General features: G+C 43.3%; 1 protein-coding gene across 1 annotated transcript; it reads left to right on the top strand.

Moving 5' to 3' along the window:
- The first annotated feature begins 3,775 nt into the window (after positions 1–3,775).
- Positions 3,776–18,798, top strand: HAO1 (hydroxyacid oxidase (glycolate oxidase) 1). The gene is made up of 3 exons (XM_009074323.1): positions 3,776–3,912; positions 10,337–10,488; positions 18,539–18,798. The coding sequence occupies exons 1-3, from the start codon at positions 3,776–3,778 to the stop codon at positions 18,796–18,798; spliced, it is 549 nt and encodes a 182-aa protein (XP_009072571.1).
- Positions 18,799–20,809: the final 2,011 nt, after the last annotated feature.

Below are 20,809 nucleotides of genomic sequence, written 5' to 3' on the forward strand. Positions count from 1 at the left end.
ATTCCAGAGCATGTGGAGCTGAACCTGAGCACTGCTGATGAATTGTCTTGGCACAGGCTGTGCCAGTGGCTTACAGTGCCTTCAGAGGATGCAGAAAGGACAGTAGCCATTCCAAATGTTGGACTGTGGTTCCCATATAAGGAAATTAAAATATCACCCTTAAGGCACTTTGTCTGGTTGTCACTGTAATGGGAGGGGGACAGGGGGTGGCAGGGCAAAAACGGTCCTGAGAACCTTTTTGTGGATCTACCCTGGATTGGTTTCGTTGTACTCAGAGTCATCCAGCTCTTCCCAGAACTGGTCCTCTGCTCCTTGTTCCAATCTCCTGCCATCCCACCAGTCCCCAGATTGCTGAAGGGACGTAACAGGATAGACATCCAGGGGCCTGTTCCAGCCACTGTTCACTGCCTGTTGTGTGTGGCCAAGGAACTGTGCTCATTCCTCCAACAGATTCAATGGTTTTGACTTTATCCTATGCTGAAGTCACAGAAGGCTGCTGGGATAAAACTACCACAGATACTTTCTATTGGCTTTTCTGACTGATTTGGAGGGGCCAAAGTAAATTGTTCCAGCTCTGACTGATGTGAGATACTGTCTGAAAACCCTCCAGAAAATAGGTATTTTCTGACTTTTATTTGGAAAAATTCACCAATGTTTATGGGGAATTTGGAAGCTAAAATAACTGTTACTTATGTAAGTTACGTGATAAAACAGTTTTGCATAACAGCCTTGAAAAATGAGTAATGACCTGAACATTGAAATATTTGAATTACATACTGCAGTTAACTTTTCCAGTTGATCTTTACTGCAGTTAACGGACGTGAGAAAGTTCCAGCTGGATCATCCTTCCTTTGTGGGGGATTCTGTGTGTTGACAGGAGACAGTCGATGTTGTCTCACTGATCCTGCAGGACACAGGTTTGGACTGGAATGCTGTGCAGTGACCTCCCTCTCTAGCAAGTAACATACGTGAGGTCAGGCATGTTGTGCTATTTCTTAGAGGACTTCTTTGGCTTTTGCTTGGTGCTTTCTAAGCCAGAAGTCTTATCTCTGTGTTTAATAACCCTCCGTGGGGTTTTTCATCCAGAATTTGTCATATCCCTTTTTGAACTAAAGTGGGAAGTTTCCTTTGCAGAGTCTGGTTCAGCTGAGCTCCAGGTATGTGACACTGTTCTCTGGTGACCTGCCCAAGGAACAAGCAGGAGCTGTGGGAGAGGATGTTCACACTACCCTGATTGTGTTGGGTTTTTTCAACATCTGATTGTTCCCATTGAGCTGTGCAGTGACTTTAATTCAGCTGTAGATTTTATTTCTATCGTAGAATCTCTTGAGGCTTGTCAGGAAACTATAAAATGATGGATAATTGAGATGAGTGACATTCTTGAAAAAGCATTTACCCTTTGATTGAAGAAAAATGACTTGTTAAAAATAGTTTGAAATCAGGAGGTGTTAATTAAACTAGGAAAGTAGAAGAGAAGTCCTACCAGAATGAATTCTGATTATGTGCAGCAACCAACCAACCTTTGTCTGTGGATGCTTTCACTAAGCAGAGAGAGTGAATCAATATTTATAAATGCTATGTCCCTTAGATAAACTCTGAGAAGGTTGAACAGCTTCTTCAATGGGGCCAGGAGTTCTCATCAGTAATTAAAGGGTACATAAGAGCTGTATTTGGGTGATGATACTGGTAGCATAGGGTAATCTCATTTGTTTGTTGTGATACAGAGACTTAGGTTTATTTAATTCCCAAATGATCCCTATTTCCTTAGGCTGATGATGTGATTCTTGCTGTACAAATAAATTTTGTCTAATGTGGCTGTGGGGATTCAGTTAGGTGGACTGTCTCTGCAAAGAGCATGTGAGCTTTGTCTTTGTCCTTCTTCCAGTCGAGTAAGGAAACCACCAAGGGTGTTCTTTACTGTGGTGGTTGACCTTTGAAAGACCAGGGATGTCAGTATCTCTTTTTTATTGGTTTCAGTTCTGGTGTCTCTGGAATATATAGAGGAACAAATGGGAGGGAAGAATGAGAAGTTTTCGTTCAAAAATAACAAAGCCAAAACCAACCAGAGGAACCCTTCATGAGTCATATATCTCCTACAAGAACAGGGAAAAAGATAAATCAATAGCTGCAATTTTTAAAAAATGGTGTGATTCTTTGACTTTGGCAGGGTGATAAAAGTAGATGGATAGCAATGGAGTAAAATAGTTGGGGAGTTTTCATATCCCTTCAACATTCTGGTGAGGGGAACGGAATATTATACTTAAGAGCTCTTTCCTACTGCTTGTTAGCCAGTTCTTATTTACTGGATGCCTTCTTACTACCTCCATTTTCATTTATGTTTATGCAGGAATTTAAATAAATACAGTAATAAGGAAAATTTTCCTTATCAATTAATCAAGCTTTGCTCTTTGTAATTTGTGGTGTTATGTTTCTTCTGACATTTTTTGGTCATTCACAGTTTCTGGAAGAATAGTCCATCCAATAGAGACTTGAACTGCTGTCCCCTCAACCCCAATTCAGTGCTCCTATTTTTAATTCTCGTCCCCTGCATGTCTTTACAGTCCTTCAAGGCTTTTTTATCTGTCTAGGAGACTGAAATATTAGAAGCCCATTAATTACCTTCAGAAATTTTTGCAGCTTTCCAACATTAAAAGCTTTTGAATTCATTAAGATTGAATTCAGCTGCACATATTAAAATGTTTAACTATCATGCAGTGCTTACTGTCTCATGCTGCAGGGTAAATACCTGGTTTTAGCACAGATGTTGCACTCTAAACAGATGCAAGCAGATGTGTCCCCAGTTTTGTGCTGCAAGCACAGAGCAATGCCAAGGTTAAACCAGTTTGCATTGAAATTGTTTCTGACACTGATAGGTGGTAAATGCCTTGTGGTGTAATTATGTGGATAGTGGCATTAATTTGCAGTGCACAGCTGGAAAACTGAATTACATACACATGTGATGTACTTCTCAGTTTTCCCCATCAAACAAACACTGTAAACCTGTTGCATATTACATCCATTTGTTAAAATTTAAGTCAAGGTTCAATCAGGAAATGTTAACCAAGTCTGTTACACATTGAATGAGTGTTGTCTCTTTGACAAGCTAATTTTATTTCCAGCTGATGAGTGCACCTGACATGGTAATATTTTAAGAATAACTAGAGCTCTCTGGGCTGTGGAGGTGGAATTACCCTAAAATCAGGAGCCATTTGCCCAAGGATGTATTGATCCCTGAGCTGCCTGGCAGCTGTGTCCCTGCAACTTGTCTCAGTATCCAAGATTTTAATGGGAATAACTGCAACCTCACATGTGTTAGGTGTTGTCCTAAATGTCCAGGCTGGGACTGGCTTTTATAAATCATCTAAGTCAAGATTTTCCTTTTGGGCATAAACAAACCCTTTCTGGTTTCAGTGCCCTGGATATTTTGGATGATCATAGGATCTTCTGGATGACACAGGAGGGACTGTATGCTGCTGTTATTGCAGGTTTAACTCGTGCTGCACCGATGTATCTTTCCTTGCTTATTATTTTTCTTTCTTTTTACCATGTTTTATTCCAGTATGTCCTAGGTTGGCCTTGACCACGTGAAGTAAAACATGGTGCTGAAGTCCAACATGACACAAGAAGTTGGTGGTTTTATTTATTTTTTTTTGGGGGGGGACACATAGGTAAGTTGAATCCTGATGAGGTCCCATATTAATGATTTACAGATAGAAATGCAGAGCTTAAAAAGAGAGGGAAGTGGGAATAACCTAACCCTGGGAGACCTGCAGCCATGCCTGGAAAACCAGTCTGCATTGCTGATTTTGAAGAGCATGCCAAAACATTTCTCCCCAAGGCTGTGTATGATTATTACCGATCTGGAGCAGATGACCAGCAAACACTGGCAGATAATGTGGCAGCATTTTCCAGGTAGGAGGATGATTGAAGGCTGGGGTGGGAGGTAGGGGGTGTAAGTTCTGCTTTTTTAGTAGATGTGGTGCAATTTTAGATTTTTCTGTATGAACAAAAAACTTTTTTTTTTAGCAAAAAGTCTCAACTGATTTTTCAGATCAACTGTCTCTCCCCTTCCACTCCTCCACCTAACATGTTCTGTCAAAAAGCAGTCCCTAAAATCCATTAGTCTCTTTTTGGCTTTGGTTCTTTTGTTAACAGAAATTTTCTAAAGAGTCTTTTGGCTCCAATATTTAATCAGCCAATGAAACCGTAGTTTCTACATTCTGGGCTTAGAGCCAGCAAGGGGTTGAGTGATGGGGTTGAGATTTTTAAGTCCTAAGTCAGTTTTGCCTTTTACTTGTTCCTCCTAAATGGAATTAGTTCCACAGTCTTCCCTGGTGAGTGCTTCAGCAGCATTACTGGATTGGAGCTGCAAGGCCCAGCAGAAATGAGTTGCATTTCCCAGCTCTGGGGTGAGCCAGGAAATCCAGGGCTCAGCCCTGGGTAGGTAAGCTGTGCTCAGGCAGTTTACAGCAGGAGGTCAGCACTTCACCTAGAAATATTGTAAGTGATGGGAACTATTATAAACCAGTTTTGACTTAGACCAATGCCCTGAACTTTTGTCAAAACCTGGGCTCAGGTCACCTTTTGTCTCAAAAGTACAAGGTCAACACGAAGTCCATTGGCACTTGGTGTTGGGTTTGGTCAAAGTGTCACATGGGTTGGTTCTCACCCCTAAATCTCCCCAGGTACTGCAGAGGGAAGGAGGCAGCTTGGAGGCTGCTCCCTTCAGCCCAGCTGAGCCCATTTGAGCTGCTGAAACAGCTGTTGACGTATCTTTCCTTTTAGTGTTTGTGTTGGTGCAGACATTTATAATCCCCCAGCACTTGTCTTTGCTAATCTCCAAAGGCTTCATCTTTAATCCCTCTAACAAACCAAAACAAGATTTTTCTAATTGATCTTTATTGTTTCTCCCTCCTCACTTTGTTTTTCTGCTGTAGAGCAGCAATCGTACTTACTCTTGCAGTTGCTTTGCCATAGGTTATGAGCAATTCAACTGGAAATCCTGTGGAAGTTGAAGGTTGTAGGAAATGCAGTGATAATTCCTTTAGCAGGATCTCAAAGGTTGGATTGCAGAAATCAGCTCAGGACCTTAATTATAAGGACACATATAGAAAAACTTGATAATAGCAAGAGAAGAAAACTTACTTACTCCAGGTCTCTGTTGCATGCAGAAGATGCCATCACAGACTGGAAGTCCCCTGCTCCAACACAAACCAAAGGATTGCTCTGGCTCCAAGGAATAAGTAGGAGCAGGAGAGGATGTAGTAGTGCTCACCTGATTTTTATTTTATCTTTTTTAGTACTTCCACATGCTATGATGTTATTTGCCCTCATAAAAACTAAATGAGGTGTTAAGGAAAGGACACTCAAAGGAACTATGCGGAGGCAATAAACTGGAAGTAGTGAACATTTTACTTGTAACTGCTGGAGCTAATCATGATTAAGTTGGATCTAAACGTCCCAGAGACAGGCTAACACAGAGCTGGATCTGTCCCCTTGCTGTGTTGGTATTAGCAGAGCTGGATGTTGGCAGTGAGGTAAGGGCAGCTCTGCTCTGAATCTGGTTCCCACAGCAGAGGCAGATTCCTCTAAGAGACCTCCTTGTAGTGGGCTGGTCACTTGTGGGGTTCAGGCTCACCTCATCTTTCCTGCATCATGTTTTCAGGAAGAGCCTCTAGGTTTAGGTTTTCAAAACTGCAGAGCTTGCAGGCAGCGTGGAACTGAAGATGTTCATTAGCAGTGACTTGAATGGCCTGATGCATTAGAAGAAGTAAATGAAAATTGGTGTGGCTAATAGTCCCTTGATGCTGTGTTCCTGTTCCTCAGGAGTGCAGGGATGAAGGGGCTGGAAGGTGTCTTTCTGTCTGTGCTCCCCTTCCCTTTCTATATTTGTGTTGACGAAAACAAGATCCTATTTTCTTGGCACATGGGATGCTGCTGTTAAGTTAGACTGTGTTTGCAATGGATTGCTGGCAACACATCTCTAAAAGGTACAAACCTGCTATAAAGGCTTCATATATTTTGGTTTCTAAGACCTGTTTGACACAAGCAACTTATAAAATCTTTTTCTTTTTGATGCTGTTGGAAGTGGCACAGCCAACTGCTATGGATGCAGGACTGCTGTTCGTTCTGACCCTCACACAGTCCTGGTGTGTCTCTGAGCATGTTGCTGGATTTGTGCCTGTTCCTGAGTGCAGCTTGTGGGTAAATATAAAGTAAGATGGACTTTATACCCCTGAGTCCCAAAGATCACAAAGTCAGATTACTTTGTAAAAGATATGGGTATGTTCAGCTTCGTTTCCTATTGATTTCCCCTGTCAGAGGCTTAGTTGCGGAGTTCAGCCCAATTCAAAATGTTTGCAGTTTATTTAAGTATTCATAGATACATACATCATAGAATGCTTGTATTTCCGGAGGAATAGACAGATTATTATTAAGGACTAATATTATTAATAACTAACCTTAATGGATGGTTGCATTCCTAGATCCCACAATAGCTTTGGAATGCTCCATGCCATTTTTGGAGCAGCACAATTCATACTTGCTAGATGCTAAAATTATTGTCTTGGCCTTTTGACAGCTCTGGAGCTTTAAGTACTTTGTGTAATCAGATACCAGACTACAAACTCTCCACAAGGCCAGTGTTTGAGATGTGGTTAATACCAGATACAGTGATTCTCTTCCAGCCTTTCAGTTCTTCTGGGACTGAGGGAAGAACTGGCACTTGCATATCAGCATCAGTATGTTCCTACTATGGCCAGACAGATATTTTTATTCATAGTCCTTAACTGATGTGGAGACAGCCCTGGCATAAGGGAGGCATTAAGGCCAGAAAAGATGATTTGGGATGTAATTGTGTACATTGCTCCCTGTGGCATGTGACTGCCTTCACATTGCCTTTGCTCTGCATCCTGGAATGCCATGTGCCATCCTAGCCCTGTGCCATCTGGCACCTAAATCTACTCTCGAGTTGTCTAGGAACCAAAGGGCCTGAATTGAGAATAAACTTCTATGACAAGGTCAGGACACCTTTAGCTCGATGGCATTCAAGAAATCATTCTGCAATCTCCCCTCTCAGCATGGTAATGAAGAGGAACGTCTACATGTGGAAAAACAGGCTCCTGCTAATCTGCTGTGACACGCTCCGGAATCCCTGGCAGCCCTTGGAGAAGCTGTGTTGGTTTGTGGTGTGCAAGGAACAGCAGCTCTTCTTCATCAGTGACAGCATTCATGTGGGTTTTCTGCAAATGTATTGTTACCTTGTAGCAATTAAAGGCACTAATAACAGGCACATATATCATGGAAATATTGGTCAAAAGAGTAAGCTGAGAGTGTGACTGGGGTCAGAGAAGCCTGAGAAATTGTAGGGGGAGAAAGGAAAGGAATGTTTGTAATAATAATTTAATTACATTGCTGAGATGTCTTTCACCTTGGATTCAGAGTGCTATGAGAAGAGTGTGGATGGCAAGTTGCCCTAGGAGGGAAGATCAGTTTTCCTCAAGGAAAAGCAGCTATTGGTTAGCCTGGAACAGCACCAGCCCCTGTCCCTTCTGATGAGAAGTAGAGCTGTAGGGGAGATGAAGGCAGCAAATTGGGTTGGGATTGGGATGGAGACTTTGCCTGAGCAGTGTGTCCTTGTCCTGCAGCATGAAGGGATTATTTGGGCCAGGCTCAGAAGGGAAACAAGAAGAGCTGCTTGAAAATGTGTTGCACTTTGAAAATGTCAATGTTTTGCACAGCTGAAAGCAACGAGTGCTCCCTGCCTTCCCCAGTGCAGCATCTCCTGCTTCCAGCTGGGAAAAAAGATGCACTAAGTCTTACTTGCTGATTGCAGCACATGAGTGTGGACTTGGCTGGAAAAAGATGTGAGTGAGGAGGAGGTGATGAATTAAAAAAATAAAAAAAAAGTAAATCCAAGTTTTATATAAAAAAGCCAGAAAATAATTTCACTGAAGGACTTGGAGGAAGCAGGTGGTCTGTGGCAGCTGAATGATCATGTACTCTGGTTTCTGGGACTTCCCTATGTCTTGTCCAGAAAATGCCTTGATTCAAGTGTCTGGTAAACTCACAGCTGGAAACACCAAGGTTTCCAAAGCAAGATCAGGTTTTATTAAAGGAGGAGGACACTTGGGTAGTGATCCCTTTTGATGTTTCATGGGACCCAGTAAATAAATACTCAGGTAGGAATAGTGACTGGATGTTGATGGAGAGGATGTCACCTGATAAAGTATCACCACTTTGAACTGCATCATTATTCTTGCATGCATTGTTGGGAGAATTTTTGCTGCTTCTGTTTCTTTTCCCAGCTAAAAGTACTACAGGAATGTTGTACCTCAGGACTGACCCACATGGGCTTTGAGCTGGCAGTGACTTGTACTAGGTAACAATCTGACAGGCCTGGGACAGCAGAGAAACCAGGAGGCTGGGGAAGACCCAAGATTACAAAAGCATTTTTGTTTTCTTTGTGGGGAAAAAGTGTCTGTGAGCTGAGTGGAAGTCTTCGGAATGAGGATTAGGAAGCAAGGAGGAGAAAAAAATTATGTTGCCTTTGTACCCACCCTCAGCCCATCCTCCTCTGAAAAATAACAAACCAATACAATAGCATGAAAACAAGTCTGAGGAGACATACTTGCCGTGTGTGTCTTGGCATTGAACAGCACAGCTGACTCCCACTGCTACAGGCATCATAACTATACTCCTCCCTGGGGAGTGCTTCCTGGAGAGCTGGCCCAGCCCTCTGCTCTAGGGCTTCAGAAAGGTGGGTCTTGTCCTGGCTCTGTCCCAGGCATCTGAGGGAAATGGCTCTTGATCTTTCTATAAAACAGAGATATTTTGTCTTGCCTTTTTGCCCTGACTTGTCACTTTAGTATGCAAGCCCAATCTAACCACTACTTGTAGTTGGAGGGTAATGGTGGCTCTGGGTCTATCTTCATGCTAATAATTACCAGTCTTGAGCATTCTAGTGCTGAGCAGTTGGTCAAATTCAGCAGTGCTAGAGCTACAGCTTTGCATTCTTTTCTGTAATTAAAATTCAGTAGCCTTCCCAGAAGGACGGAGGCCTCAGTGAGAGGCTGATGCTTGCAGAGACGTTTTGGCCTCCGAGAGGCAGCCCCTGCTACTGCACACCCTCTTGTGGCTTCTAGTGATGGTGACTGTGCTGTAATATTGCCTGCATGGTGGGAACAAGTCCTGTTTTACAGGTATCCCCAAGGAATGCAACCCTCTTCATAAAAGCTTGGATGTTGTGGTGTTATCTATTCGATCCCATAATGGGGACTGTGATCCTTTTGCAATGCTGTTTGGTTTGGAGAAAAACAAAGATAAATCTTTGTGTGTGCAGGCATGTGCTGTCCAGCCTGACTGCAATAAAGTGTGATTTCAGATTAAGCATTGTTTAGTTTGCTCTGTTTTGGAGTCACCTTCCACCTGTATCCAGGCTGAAAATCCGAGTGGAGAATAAATCCTGGCTCTGGGCTGATGTGGTTTCTGGTGGACACACTGAAGGCAAAGCAGGGTTGGGAATGGTTGAGCAGATGACAGGCCATATCATTCAAGGACCCTATTTGGAAAGCAGTTGTGTGACTTGGTCTTTTCCTGCACCCAATTACAGTGGCTGTGTTTGGGCTTTCCCTGGAAGCCTGAAGTCCCTGTAGTAGGATGAACTGTCCCTGGGCTGCAGCTGTTGGCCCAGGGACTATGTGTTGCCTCGAGCAAAGTGACTCAGTCTCTGTGCCAGCAGAGCTGTGGTGCAGGGGATCTCCACACCTGTGCTGGGCAAAACCAGGGCAGCCATCCTGCCCACCTGCTTCCCATGTGGGAATTCATTTCTGCCTAGTCTCACTGCAGAGATCTGTTGCACAGGGAAAGGGGTGCTAAACATGCTGGTAAGCCTAGTGCTATCCAAAAATCCTGTGTCTTGGCTCCCTAGTCCATAGAAGGAATAACTGAGGAGGGCCAATGACTTTTCCTGTTCTCACATACCCTCTGTCATCCAGTTCTGCCCCAAAGCTTTCAGAGAGGTTGAGACTCACTGTGAACTTTTATTATTTTGCAGTTCCTGTCTTTAGTTTTAAATGATACCAACCAATAATGTTCAAGGGCTCTGCATCTTTTATTTTTCCTAGCTCTTCAGTACCTCCTTGTCTGCTTCCTCCAGGCTTTGTGCCTTCTAGGGTTCCTGCTGCAGCTCTGGGAATCACACAGTGGGGTTCTGCTCCAGTCTCAACACAGATTTCACCATGGGACAGCAGGAAAACCTGCACTTGTCCATTAAGAACTGTAAACATTCCTGGTGCTGCAGGGTTTTTTTAATTCTCTTTCTCTGTCTCCGTGTCAGATGGAAGCTGTACCCCAGGGTGCTCAGGGATGTGTCAGTGATGGACCTGTCCACCTCAGTTCTGGGGCAGAGGGTCAGCATGCCGGTGTGTGTTGCAGCAACCGCCATGCAGCGCATGGCTCACGCGGACGGGGAGACGGCGACCGCCAAAGGTAAACCGTGCAAAGTCCCCCACAGGGGGGTGGGGATGGACAGAGCACTGCTGTGCCTGCTGACTGTTTGGTTTCTTGCTCCTTATGCCATGTCCAGGATGGGTTTGAGTTGCTGCTCAGAGTAACCAGGTTGATTTCTGGGTTTGATTTTACTGTTTTGAGTGCAGGTTCTCACTCTTAATGAAACAGAGATGAGAAATGCAGTTTGCAAGAGGGGAATAATTTGTCACATATAGCATTGAAAGCCACATAGAATCTATCTATCTATATCTATCTATCCATCCATACATACATTTTATAAATATAATGATATGTATTGTCACAGCAACATTTTTCCTCTTAGAGAATTGCCTCTAGAAACTCAGAAGCCTTTGCTTTTCTGGGAAAAATCCTTGCTTTGAAGCGAGCTCTTTGAGAGCATCCCAAGGAGGCAGTGAGATAAGGGCCCCTCTGGGCTAGAAGCTGCACAAAGATGGTGCCAGCATGAAGGCTGCAGCCTAAAAGGCTGTGAGAAATGGGATGGTAAACAGAATTCAGATGAGAAACTGTTTCATACTTCTCTAACCCAAGCTGCAGAATGAGCTAAAATCTGAGGGCAAGGTCTGAGCTGTGCGTTTCAGTGCTTCAGCACCACATGGAAAAGGATAAAAAATCTAAATGGGTGATATTTTTTAAAAAAATAAATCCTGTGCATGGTGGAGTTATTCATCTAATCCGTGACCAATGCAGCAAATACTAGTGTGAAGTGAGTATAATTATCAGCCCTGTATTGGGAGCTGCTCTCAATTCTCATTAAGCAACCACGTTGCTGCAATGTGCACGGTGATGGGTTACAGCACGACTCCAGCAGAAATCTCTGCGAAAATAAGTCTCTCTAATTTTATAGTATGCTTGGGGGCACATTTTCCCCCTTCCTCAAGAGACTGATCAGGAAGTCAGTGCTGTTATGCCTATTGTCTGTGCCGGCACATTCCACACGGTGGAGCTCCAACACTTGGAATGGGCTTGCGAAGGGCCGGTGGGAGCCTTTGTGCTGTCCTGTCCTTTGGCAGCTCTCGCGGGTTCATTCTGAGCCAGGGAGGAAACTCTGAGGCATTATACTGTTCAGTGCAAATATATTAATGCCATGTGAAGAGCGAGATTTGAAACACACAAAATTCAGGATGTTTCTTAGCAAAAATTCCTACTGATGCTGCAGCCAAGACATATTTTAAGACATAAATCCATAATGGCATGTAAAGTCCAGTGGTACAATAAGGCTGACTACCAGGGCTGAGTTACGGTTGTGGTAATAGCTTAATTTTGGAATTTCCTGATTTTTGTGCACTTACATTTTCAAACTTGAACACATGATTATTGCATTTAATGTTCTTGGGGTTTTGAGGTAGAAGAGCTCAGTGTGCTGGCACCGATTGGGAGGTGCAGTCCAACATATCCATTGGAGTTGGTGAATTTTTCATTGCTTTCAAAGGAGAGTGTAACTAAAATCACACCCTCTGTATTGCATTAGCATTTTTGGGAGGAAAGGATGGCTTCAGTTTTCTGCTGTTAGAGGTGGAGTGGGACATTCAGTGCCAAGCTTTGGGTTTGACCTTATAAGATGACAGGAATTAACTGTCAAGTACACATTTGGCTTAAAGGTTCCCTTAAACTTGGGACATTTGGGATCAGGGGGTTAGCTATATCCAGCTCCCGTTAAACTCTACAATAGCTCTGAAATATAAGCTAGCAGATAGTTGGTTGCTTTAATTCAGCTTTTGCTTCAGCTGCACCAATTGACACAAACTAAGGAAGTCTGATCCATAGTTCTGTGGATTTGGCAAAGCCTGGCATACTTCACAAGCTTGGCTTTTGGCTCAGGTGGGTTGTAAGCTATGCATGAGGTGGTGTGTCTGCTGTGGTGACAATCCTTGAAAAGCACAGTGTGGTCTGAATCTTGCCCCTTCCCAGCCAGTGCCCTATCTCACACTGGGGTGCAAGGGAGCTGCCTGAAGGAGCACCTCTATGCGCTTGGTGCTGCTCAGCTGGTGCCACAAGCCACAGGTCTGCCTGGATGGGCTTAAACCCCAAGAGACATTGGAACACGCTGCCCAGGGAGGTGGTGGAGTCTCTGTCCCTGAAGGTGTTTAAGGAAAGACTGGATGTGGCACTTAGTGCCATGGTTGAGTTGACATGGTGGTGCTAGGTCATAGGTTGGTCTTGATGATCTCAGAGGTATTTTCCAGTCTTAATGAGTCTGTGATTCTGTGAGGTAATCTTGGGTTCACACCATCCTTCCCTGCAGAGCAGGGTGGTGTAGGGACCAATGACAACTTCTTGTATTTTGAGAATGATGCCTGCTCCTACTAAGAAATTCCTGTAAGAAATAGCATCTTGCTTTGAACAGCTCTGCTCTTCCAGCAGGTTTGCCCATGGGTTGCAGCATAAATGTCCTGTCTGGGGACAAGGGCATGTCATAGTGTCTCTTATTAGGTAGAAATCCCCGTTATCATAACCCGTTGCTTTGGGGCTTGTCAGACGTTTTGGAGGCTGCTGCTCCTTGAGGGATGCTCCCCTGCATCAGCCAAGCTGGTGGAGAGGAGTATGCATCTTCCCCAAAACACGGCAGAGTCTGTCAGCTTGCCTTAAGCACCCCTTTGCTGACAGTCCTCTTTGATTAATAAAGGATCTTTTCTAGGAAAAATGTTCAGTTGTAGTTCTAAAAGTTGCTGGTGTCAAGCTGGCCAGCCAACACAACAGTTATCCCAAAGGTTACCTAACCCCACTCCAAGCAGAATAAACTATCATCATGGTCAAAACTTGCACAGCCTCAAATCCAGGTGTTGGATTCACTTATAGTTCTGTCCATTCAGCCTGCAGAAATGTTGCCCCTCAGTTTTCTTTGACATGCCTAAATGGACCAGGAGTCCTTCCTTATAGAGAAAGCCCTCTTGTCCTTGAAAAAAATTCACACACCTTGGCAGTTGTCCCAGTTTTTCCAGGTCTTCCTTCAAGCATATGCCGTGGCATTTTAGTTGTAGTTCATCAGTGTATGTGGCAATTTTCCAAAGAATGGATTTTCTGTTCAGTAGAAACTGAGAAATTGGGACGAAAATTGTTTTGGATTAACTGAAATGTTTCATTTGATCCAGAACTCAATGTTTTATTTCATTTTCCTATGGGCTAATACTTTTAACCATAGTTCTGTTTTGAAACAAAAGCGTTAGCTCAGGAGAAAACATTTCCATTTTGAAAATATCAACTCATGACATTTTGACTTAGGTGAATTTTCTCATCCTTCCCACTCCTATTTCAACTCCTTTAACTAAAAATATTTGCCAGATTTGATGAATAATCTTAGCCACCATTAAAGAGCAAAAGGCTGTTCTCTAAACACTTTTCAACAGAACCCTTGATTCTATGTGGGGTTTTTCTTGCTCGTCTATCAGAAGATTCACTCTTGCTCAATGCCAAGACATTCCTTTGCCATCCTGACTCCATGCTGTGCTTGCACACCAACATGACCCTGTGTTGACAGGACCCACCTCAAGTACACTGATAAAAGCCTTGTGCACCATCCAGCTGCCTAGCCAGGAATAAAATTTTTTGCAACCTTAATTGATTATAAACAAATCTTTAGCATTATTTTACTGAGATTTCTGTTCTGTTTATATTCCTGCTAATTCCATAATGCTTTTACTGATTGAGGACCTTATTATTCCTGTTTTTTCACCCAAAAGCAACATAGCAATACCTGACTGCTCCCTGACTGGCTGAAAATCAGGATGAGAACATGACTTTTTTGGCTAGATCTTTTGATAACTTTGATGGTTGTTCAGAGCTGAAGCTTTTATGTTTGCCCTCTGCATCTGCATTCAAACCACTCTCTGAGCTGCTGCTGACAAGAGAAGGGTTTCACCATCACCTGCAATGTGACTGCACCATTTACTTTGCCAAATAGAGAACAAGAATATTGACTGAAAAGCTTCCCACTCCCCCTCTCCTCCCTCCTTTTTAGCTAAGTTACTGCTGCTTTGTCATTTCCACTGGAGAGGGAGCAACATGTTTGTTCCTTTGGCTCTTAACAGACTGCTGCATTGCTTTTTGTTTGCTGATACTGCTGAGCATCACAATTTGGGTTCCTTGTGCTCATCAGGCCTGTCTGTGACTGGGAAGGAGGGATTTGGTTATCTACTGCTTTTGGTGGGGCTCAGCCACAGTGAAAACCACAGAACTTTGTACCCATCTTTCACCTGTTACCCATGTGGTGATCAAAACAAAAAGTTAATTTTGAGGTATGGCTCTTAGAGAGTCATTGAGAGGACAATCATGTGGGGCAACACAGCTTGGGTTGATCTGGCCTGGATTCCCCACAGAGACAGACATGGCCAAGGGATCTCGTGCTGTAAGTGTACACAGGCAGCCTGGCATGACAGCCCTCCTAGACTAGCTAGATTCATTTTGGCCATGCATCTGTCTCCCTGCAGCCTCCAGCCTTCCTGCACAGCTGACAAAATGCATTGTGTCAACAAAGAGATCGTAGGCACAACTTGCACGCAGTGTTTTGTAAGGGGTGAGTGAGGCAAGACTGGGCAGGGGCTATCTCAGCCAAGTGTGGTTTGTCAAGAGAGTAAGTAATGTGAACTACTTTAAACAACTCTCTTTCTCAGGAGATACAGCTCCAAGAACACAGTTGCTTCTCCTAAGAAATACCACTGTGCCAAAAGGACATCGTGTTGATCCCAAGTAATGTCCTCTGGCCCCTAACCTGGGGACAGTGGATTCATGTTGGATTCAGGGAAAAATGAATACAGTGGGGCAGTTTGGCTGCTGTGCTTTGGAGATGCCCCTAAAAGGGAAATGATGGGAATTTGCCCAGCTAGAGAAAAACAGCAAGTTCCCATTTCCATACAAGGTAACCCTGACAAAATATGCAAGCTTGAACTGGGCTCTTCTCCAGTGTCCTCCACTGAAGTATGTTGCCTCTGAGTTGCCCACAGAGACAAATTCCATACCTTTCCCAAACCACGTAATGATGTCCCATCAGATGGGGGGAGGAGAGAATGAGATTTCAGGATGAAAAAAGGGCAAAAAAAGGTCACTGCTCTGTTTTCCAGTGGATCTCTCAAGTGGATCCTGTCCTACTTGTAGCTATGTAAAATACTTCAGTTCTCCAAGAATCACAGAATCATAGAATCAACCAGGTTGGAAGAGATCTCAAAGATCGTCAAGTCCAACCCTACCATGGTTACTAGACCATGGCACTAAGTGCCACATCCAGTCTCATCTTGAAAACCTCCAGGGATGGTGAATCCACCACCTCCCCAGGCAGCACATTCCAATGCCTGACTACTTTCTTTGTAAAAAATCTCTTCCTAATATCCAACCTAAACCTCCCCTGGCAGAGCTTGAGTCTGTGCCCTCTTGTCCTACTGCTGGTTGCCTGTGAGAAGAGACCAACCCCCACCTGACTCCAACCTCCTTTCAGGGAGCTGTAGAGGGTGATAAGGTCTCCCCTGAGCCTCCTCTTCTCCAGGCTAAACACCCCCAACTCCCTCAGCCTCTCCTCATGGCACTTGTGCTCGAGTCTCTTCACCAGCCTCGTTGCTCTTCTCTGGACCTGCTCCAGCAACTCAATATCCTTCCTGAACTGAGGGGCCCAGAACTGCACCCAGTGCTCAAAAGTGAGTAAAGTCCCATTTTATCAAGGTTTATGTTCCCTAGTGAGAAGATATGTCCTTGCTCCTGGCTTCCCTGGACTAAATACCAGCAGGTACCAGTGAGGCTGAGAAACTTGTGCCTGCTTAAGGCAGCTGTGAATTAAAGGCTGTGAAGATCCCTTTCCTAGGCACCCCACCGTGATCCAATGGCTGGAGCACCTCTCCTATGGAGACAGGCTGAGAGCTGGGGTTGTACAGCCTGGAGAAGAGAAGGCTCCAGGGAGACCTTAGAGCACCTTCCACTACACAAAGAGGGTACAAGAGAGCATGGAGTGACAAGACAAGGGGGAATGGCTTCCAGCTGTCAGAGGGCAGGTTTGGATTAGATATTATGAGGATAATCTTGACCTTTCTGTGATTCCATGTACTTCCCAAGCCTCCCATGTGTGGCTAATGCCATGCTCTCTGTGCTGTCATGGACCCCAACAGGAGTCTGCAATGTGTACAAGTGTGAACACATGCTTTGGCAAACACTGAGGATTAAAAGAAGACCTGGGGGGGAAAGAAAAGAAAGACTGAAAGCAATCTGAAATGGCATGAGGAAAGGCTGGTTTACAAAAATATCTGATGTTTAAACTCTGGTAAATGTCACATTGCTGCAAGAGCATCCTGTGGGAATACGGCTCTAGTAGTTCAGATTTGTAATAATAAATAGAGGTATTTGCAGCACCCCAAAAGTGAAGTGTAAAATATGGTTGTTGGAGGAAATGAATTGCTTCTGTTTTCTTCAACTGCAGTTAAATGTGTGAGAAGTGGGAGTATATTTTTAGCAAAACCTAATTTGAGGTAGAAAAAACCAAAACCAAACGTGGCAGCACTTCAGTGTTCTGTATCTCATGTTTTTGAAAGTCTACAAAATTGTCAAAATAAGCTTTAAAATGATAAAGATAAAGCATAAATCAACCAAAACTGGAACCTGGAATTTCTTAAACTTTGATAAATTTTGTGACCTTAGAATTTGCCTGTGCTATATATCTAAAATACATGTGTTGAGCTGGTGCTTTACCAGAGAGTTGTGAACTTTACAGCAGAGATGAGGGGAATTGTGGAAGATGCTTATATGAAAATGCCATAACCCGATTTGGGATGGTTGAACCCTGACTGAACCAAACTGCTTAAATCTAATCTCAAGTAAAAGGACAGCATTACTTGCTCTATTACTACATGTGCAGCTAAATTGAAAAGGTATGGTGATATATCATGTTTTAAATCTTCTCTTCACCAAAACTATTTTACTGTGCATTTTCTATTTTAATTTTTTGCTTTTGCAACTATTCTTGTATCTGTAGAGGTAGACTTAAGGATAAAAGGAAGAAGGGAAATAAATGGATACCTAAAGGCAAATTGAACCATAACATTTACATTTCTCGCTTATCTGATCTGAGGGTTTTGCAATTGCTGGGTTAGCAACCCTCCTGCTCATTCGCCAGCTCGGGTTTGACAGAGCGAGAGGAATGTGGATCCTTTATTCCTTAGTGTCGCTGAACAGAGTGGATTTGGCAAATTGCTTCTTACAGGAGTTGTGACAGCCTCACCACAGCTGGTTTTAACAGGATTTTGGGCCTTCAGTCTCCACGGCTTCTTCAGAAAAAAACTCATTTCTCAGTACTTCATTGCAAGAGGGAACTATTTTCAGCAATTTTAAGGGGAGGAATGAAATAGCTACAAAGTAGAGAGTTTTGGGTCATTGCTACTGTATTTCCAGTGAAGGAAAGCTGCTTGGTGGCCCTGGGAGGGCGTAACCAATTTGTTTGAATAAGCTGTTCATAAGTTTCCACTCTAAGAGACTTGTAATGCTTATTTAATAAAATGTTGTCATAAAGACCACTTTTTAATTCCTCAATGGGCTGGAGATGACGTTTTGAAACAGAGGTCCATTTACATCAAAAATATGCATACTGCGGTAGACCAGGGAAAATAAGGCTTTCTATAATATTTTGGAGTTTTACACTGTGTTTTCCTTTCTTTTACATTAAGTGACAGATTACTGTGAAAAGAATAAGTGATAGATTCATAAAAATATATCTGTATGAGGTTAGCTGGTGCAGCCCAGGTTGGAAATCACCATCAGGGAAGGTGATATTGGGAGGCAATGTATCAGTGTTCAAAAACTTGGAAGCCTGAAGTGCATTATTTTAATTTAGTTTTATTAAAGCTCTGTGTATGTATATGTCCTTAAATTTATATGCCAGAATTTTTGGCCAGTGGCAGCCAGACACTAGGGGCTTACAAACAGGATTTCCATAGGATAAAGAATTATTGATATGGATTAGGCTTAATATGATTATGGAAATCTGTTTTGAAAAACCTCTGGTTTGGATCATCTCAAATATAAATTTGTATTCTTCCAGCCTGCCAGGCCATGGGGACAGGGATGATGCTGAGTTCCTGGGCCACCTCTTCCATTGAAGAAGTGGCTGAAGCAGCTCCATCTGGTCTTCGCTGGCTGCAGCTTTACATTTACAAGGACCGGGGGGTGACAGAATCCCTCGTGAGGCGAGCAGAGAGGGCAGGATACAGAGGGATTTTCGTGACGGTGGACACTCCGTACCTTGGCAGGCGCATCGACGATGTGCGCAACAAGTTCCAGCTTCCTCCTCACCTCAGGTAGACCTCCTGGTGGGATGTTGGATGGAATGTGTTAGTCCTCCTGGGGGGGAGATTTGTCTCATTTGGAACTTGTTCCAGGTGCCACACGCTGCACTGGGCATACCACCATGGAACTGAGCATGTATCTCTTGCTATGCTTGGGCTGTGGTGTGCTTTCAGTCACAGCTAAGATTTTTGGCTGTCTGCAGACTGTAAAAGCCACTGTGAGCCAGGCAGCATGAAGCTGCAGGCTGATGAATTTAGAGAGATTGGGTATTTCTTTTTACATCTGTCAATATATCCTTGGATATCTTCAAAACTCAGCTGGACACAGCCCTGTGCAAGCTGCTCTGACTTTGACCTGGGATCCAGCTGCAGAGTTGGCTGTGTTCCAAACAGGATCTGGACTAAGTACACCAAAGGTTCCCTCCAACAGATAGTCCTCTCTGTGTTATCCTATGGCATTGCTCTGGGTCCAGGGCCATGTTGCTACCAACCACAGAGCAACTTCAACTCTTCCTTAAATACAGAAACACATGGGTATCAGTCTTTCTAAATACTCCATGAGGACAATTTCTACCCCCATGTGTGTTTTGGGTCATTTTCTCTATCTCAGAAGAATTTATGGCCTCATTTTGAAGCAGATTAACTTTGAGTTGAGTTCTGGGTAAAGCTAGTTTTGAATATTATCAATGAATCTAAAGTTCTCTTCCTATGTCTCCAGAGACTGTTTAGTTATAGTATATATGTACCATATGTGACATGTGCCTACCAAGAATCACATCCTGAGGTCTTTCTTATTTTTCATAATATTTAAATAGGAGATAAGTCATGGCACTCTGCAATGAATCTGATTCTTCACCTTGCAGGCAAAAAAACCTCCAGAGCCTTTGGCGCTGGTTGTCCCCCTACACATGTACTTGAAGCTAAGAGATGATATGATGAAGGCTGACAGAGCAAAGTTCATTTTATCTAAAATAAATTAAATAATTATTCCAGTATCTCTTTTTTTGTAGGGACAATATAATTTTACAGCTTGCGGTTAAAGAGTTGTTGAATGTGAGTCCAATAACCCAAAAATATTTGAGGAAAGTGGTAGAGCATTTCTAAAACATTTTGACCCCACCTGACCAAACCCTAACAAGGTTTTGAGTGACCCATATGAAAGAATATGAAGTTGGAGTAATCCTTAAAAGCTCTCATTAATCACTGCAGGTTTCAGAGCAATGCTGGAGCAATGTTTTGTGGCAGAGTCGTCAGCGAAACTCTCCTGGTGCAGAACTCTGCTCAGTTGCGTGATAACTTTTTCTTGGCTTCAGGTTTTCAACAAAGTTTCAAAGCAACAACAAGGTGCCATTGTGCTCCAAAATGTATGTAAGGCAACATTCATTCAAGTGTTGATCTGCATTGCACAAGCCAAGAAAAACAACAGTTATTTATATAATCTTATCCATGGTTCTGTTTTTCTCTGGGTACCCCACCCTCCACAAACCAACAGCTTTTCAGCTGGATCTTGCTGAGAGCCTGCTCCTTTCTCATTTGTTTCTGGGCCTGGAGCTGAACAGAAAAGCCATGTGAAATGCTGCTTATTGCAGGCATGAAATTGGCAGTGAAACCAGCCAGTTTTCATGCAAAAAAAACCCCTTCATGCATTTCCCAAAATGTGAAACAGAAGTATAAAATAGCTCAATGTGGAATGAGACAGTTTCAGAAGGGCAGAGCAATCAGCCTCATGTGGGACATGGGTGCCCTAGAACCTATGAAATGGATTTGGTGCTAAAAACCCAAGTGAATGATTTCATATAAACTTCCTTTTCCCCGCTATGTTTTACAAGGAGACATACAGAAGAGACAAGGTGAACTGGCTGCATGTTGGCCTTACGTGACAAATGAAAATTCTGAATTCTTTGCAAGGCTTCATGCAGATACATCTTATTTATAGAACTTAACAAAACTTGCCTTCCTCTTTCTCCCCTCCCACTTACCTGATCCCATGTTCCACTAGTAGCTGAATTTCCTGGATTTGGGGGGGG

This window comes from Acanthisitta chloris, unplaced genomic scaffold, assembly GCF_000695815.1.
Source record: "Acanthisitta chloris isolate BGI_N310 unplaced genomic scaffold, ASM69581v1 scaffold6885, whole genome shotgun sequence".
Lineage (NCBI taxonomy): Eukaryota > Metazoa > Chordata > Aves > Passeriformes > Acanthisittidae > Acanthisitta > Acanthisitta chloris.

Coding starts and splice junctions, on each gene's coding strand:
- HAO1 (XM_009074323.1), top strand. CDS start 3,776: ATGCCTGGAAAACCAGTCTGCATTGCTGATTTTGAAGAGCATGCCAAA. Junction 3,913..10,336: donor AATGTGGCAGCATTTTCCAG/GTAGGAGGATGA, acceptor TCTCCGTGTCAG/ATGGAAGCTGTACCCCAGGG. Junction 10,489..18,538: donor GGAGACGGCGACCGCCAAAG/GTAAACCGTGCA, acceptor GTATTCTTCCAG/CCTGCCAGGCCATGGGGACA.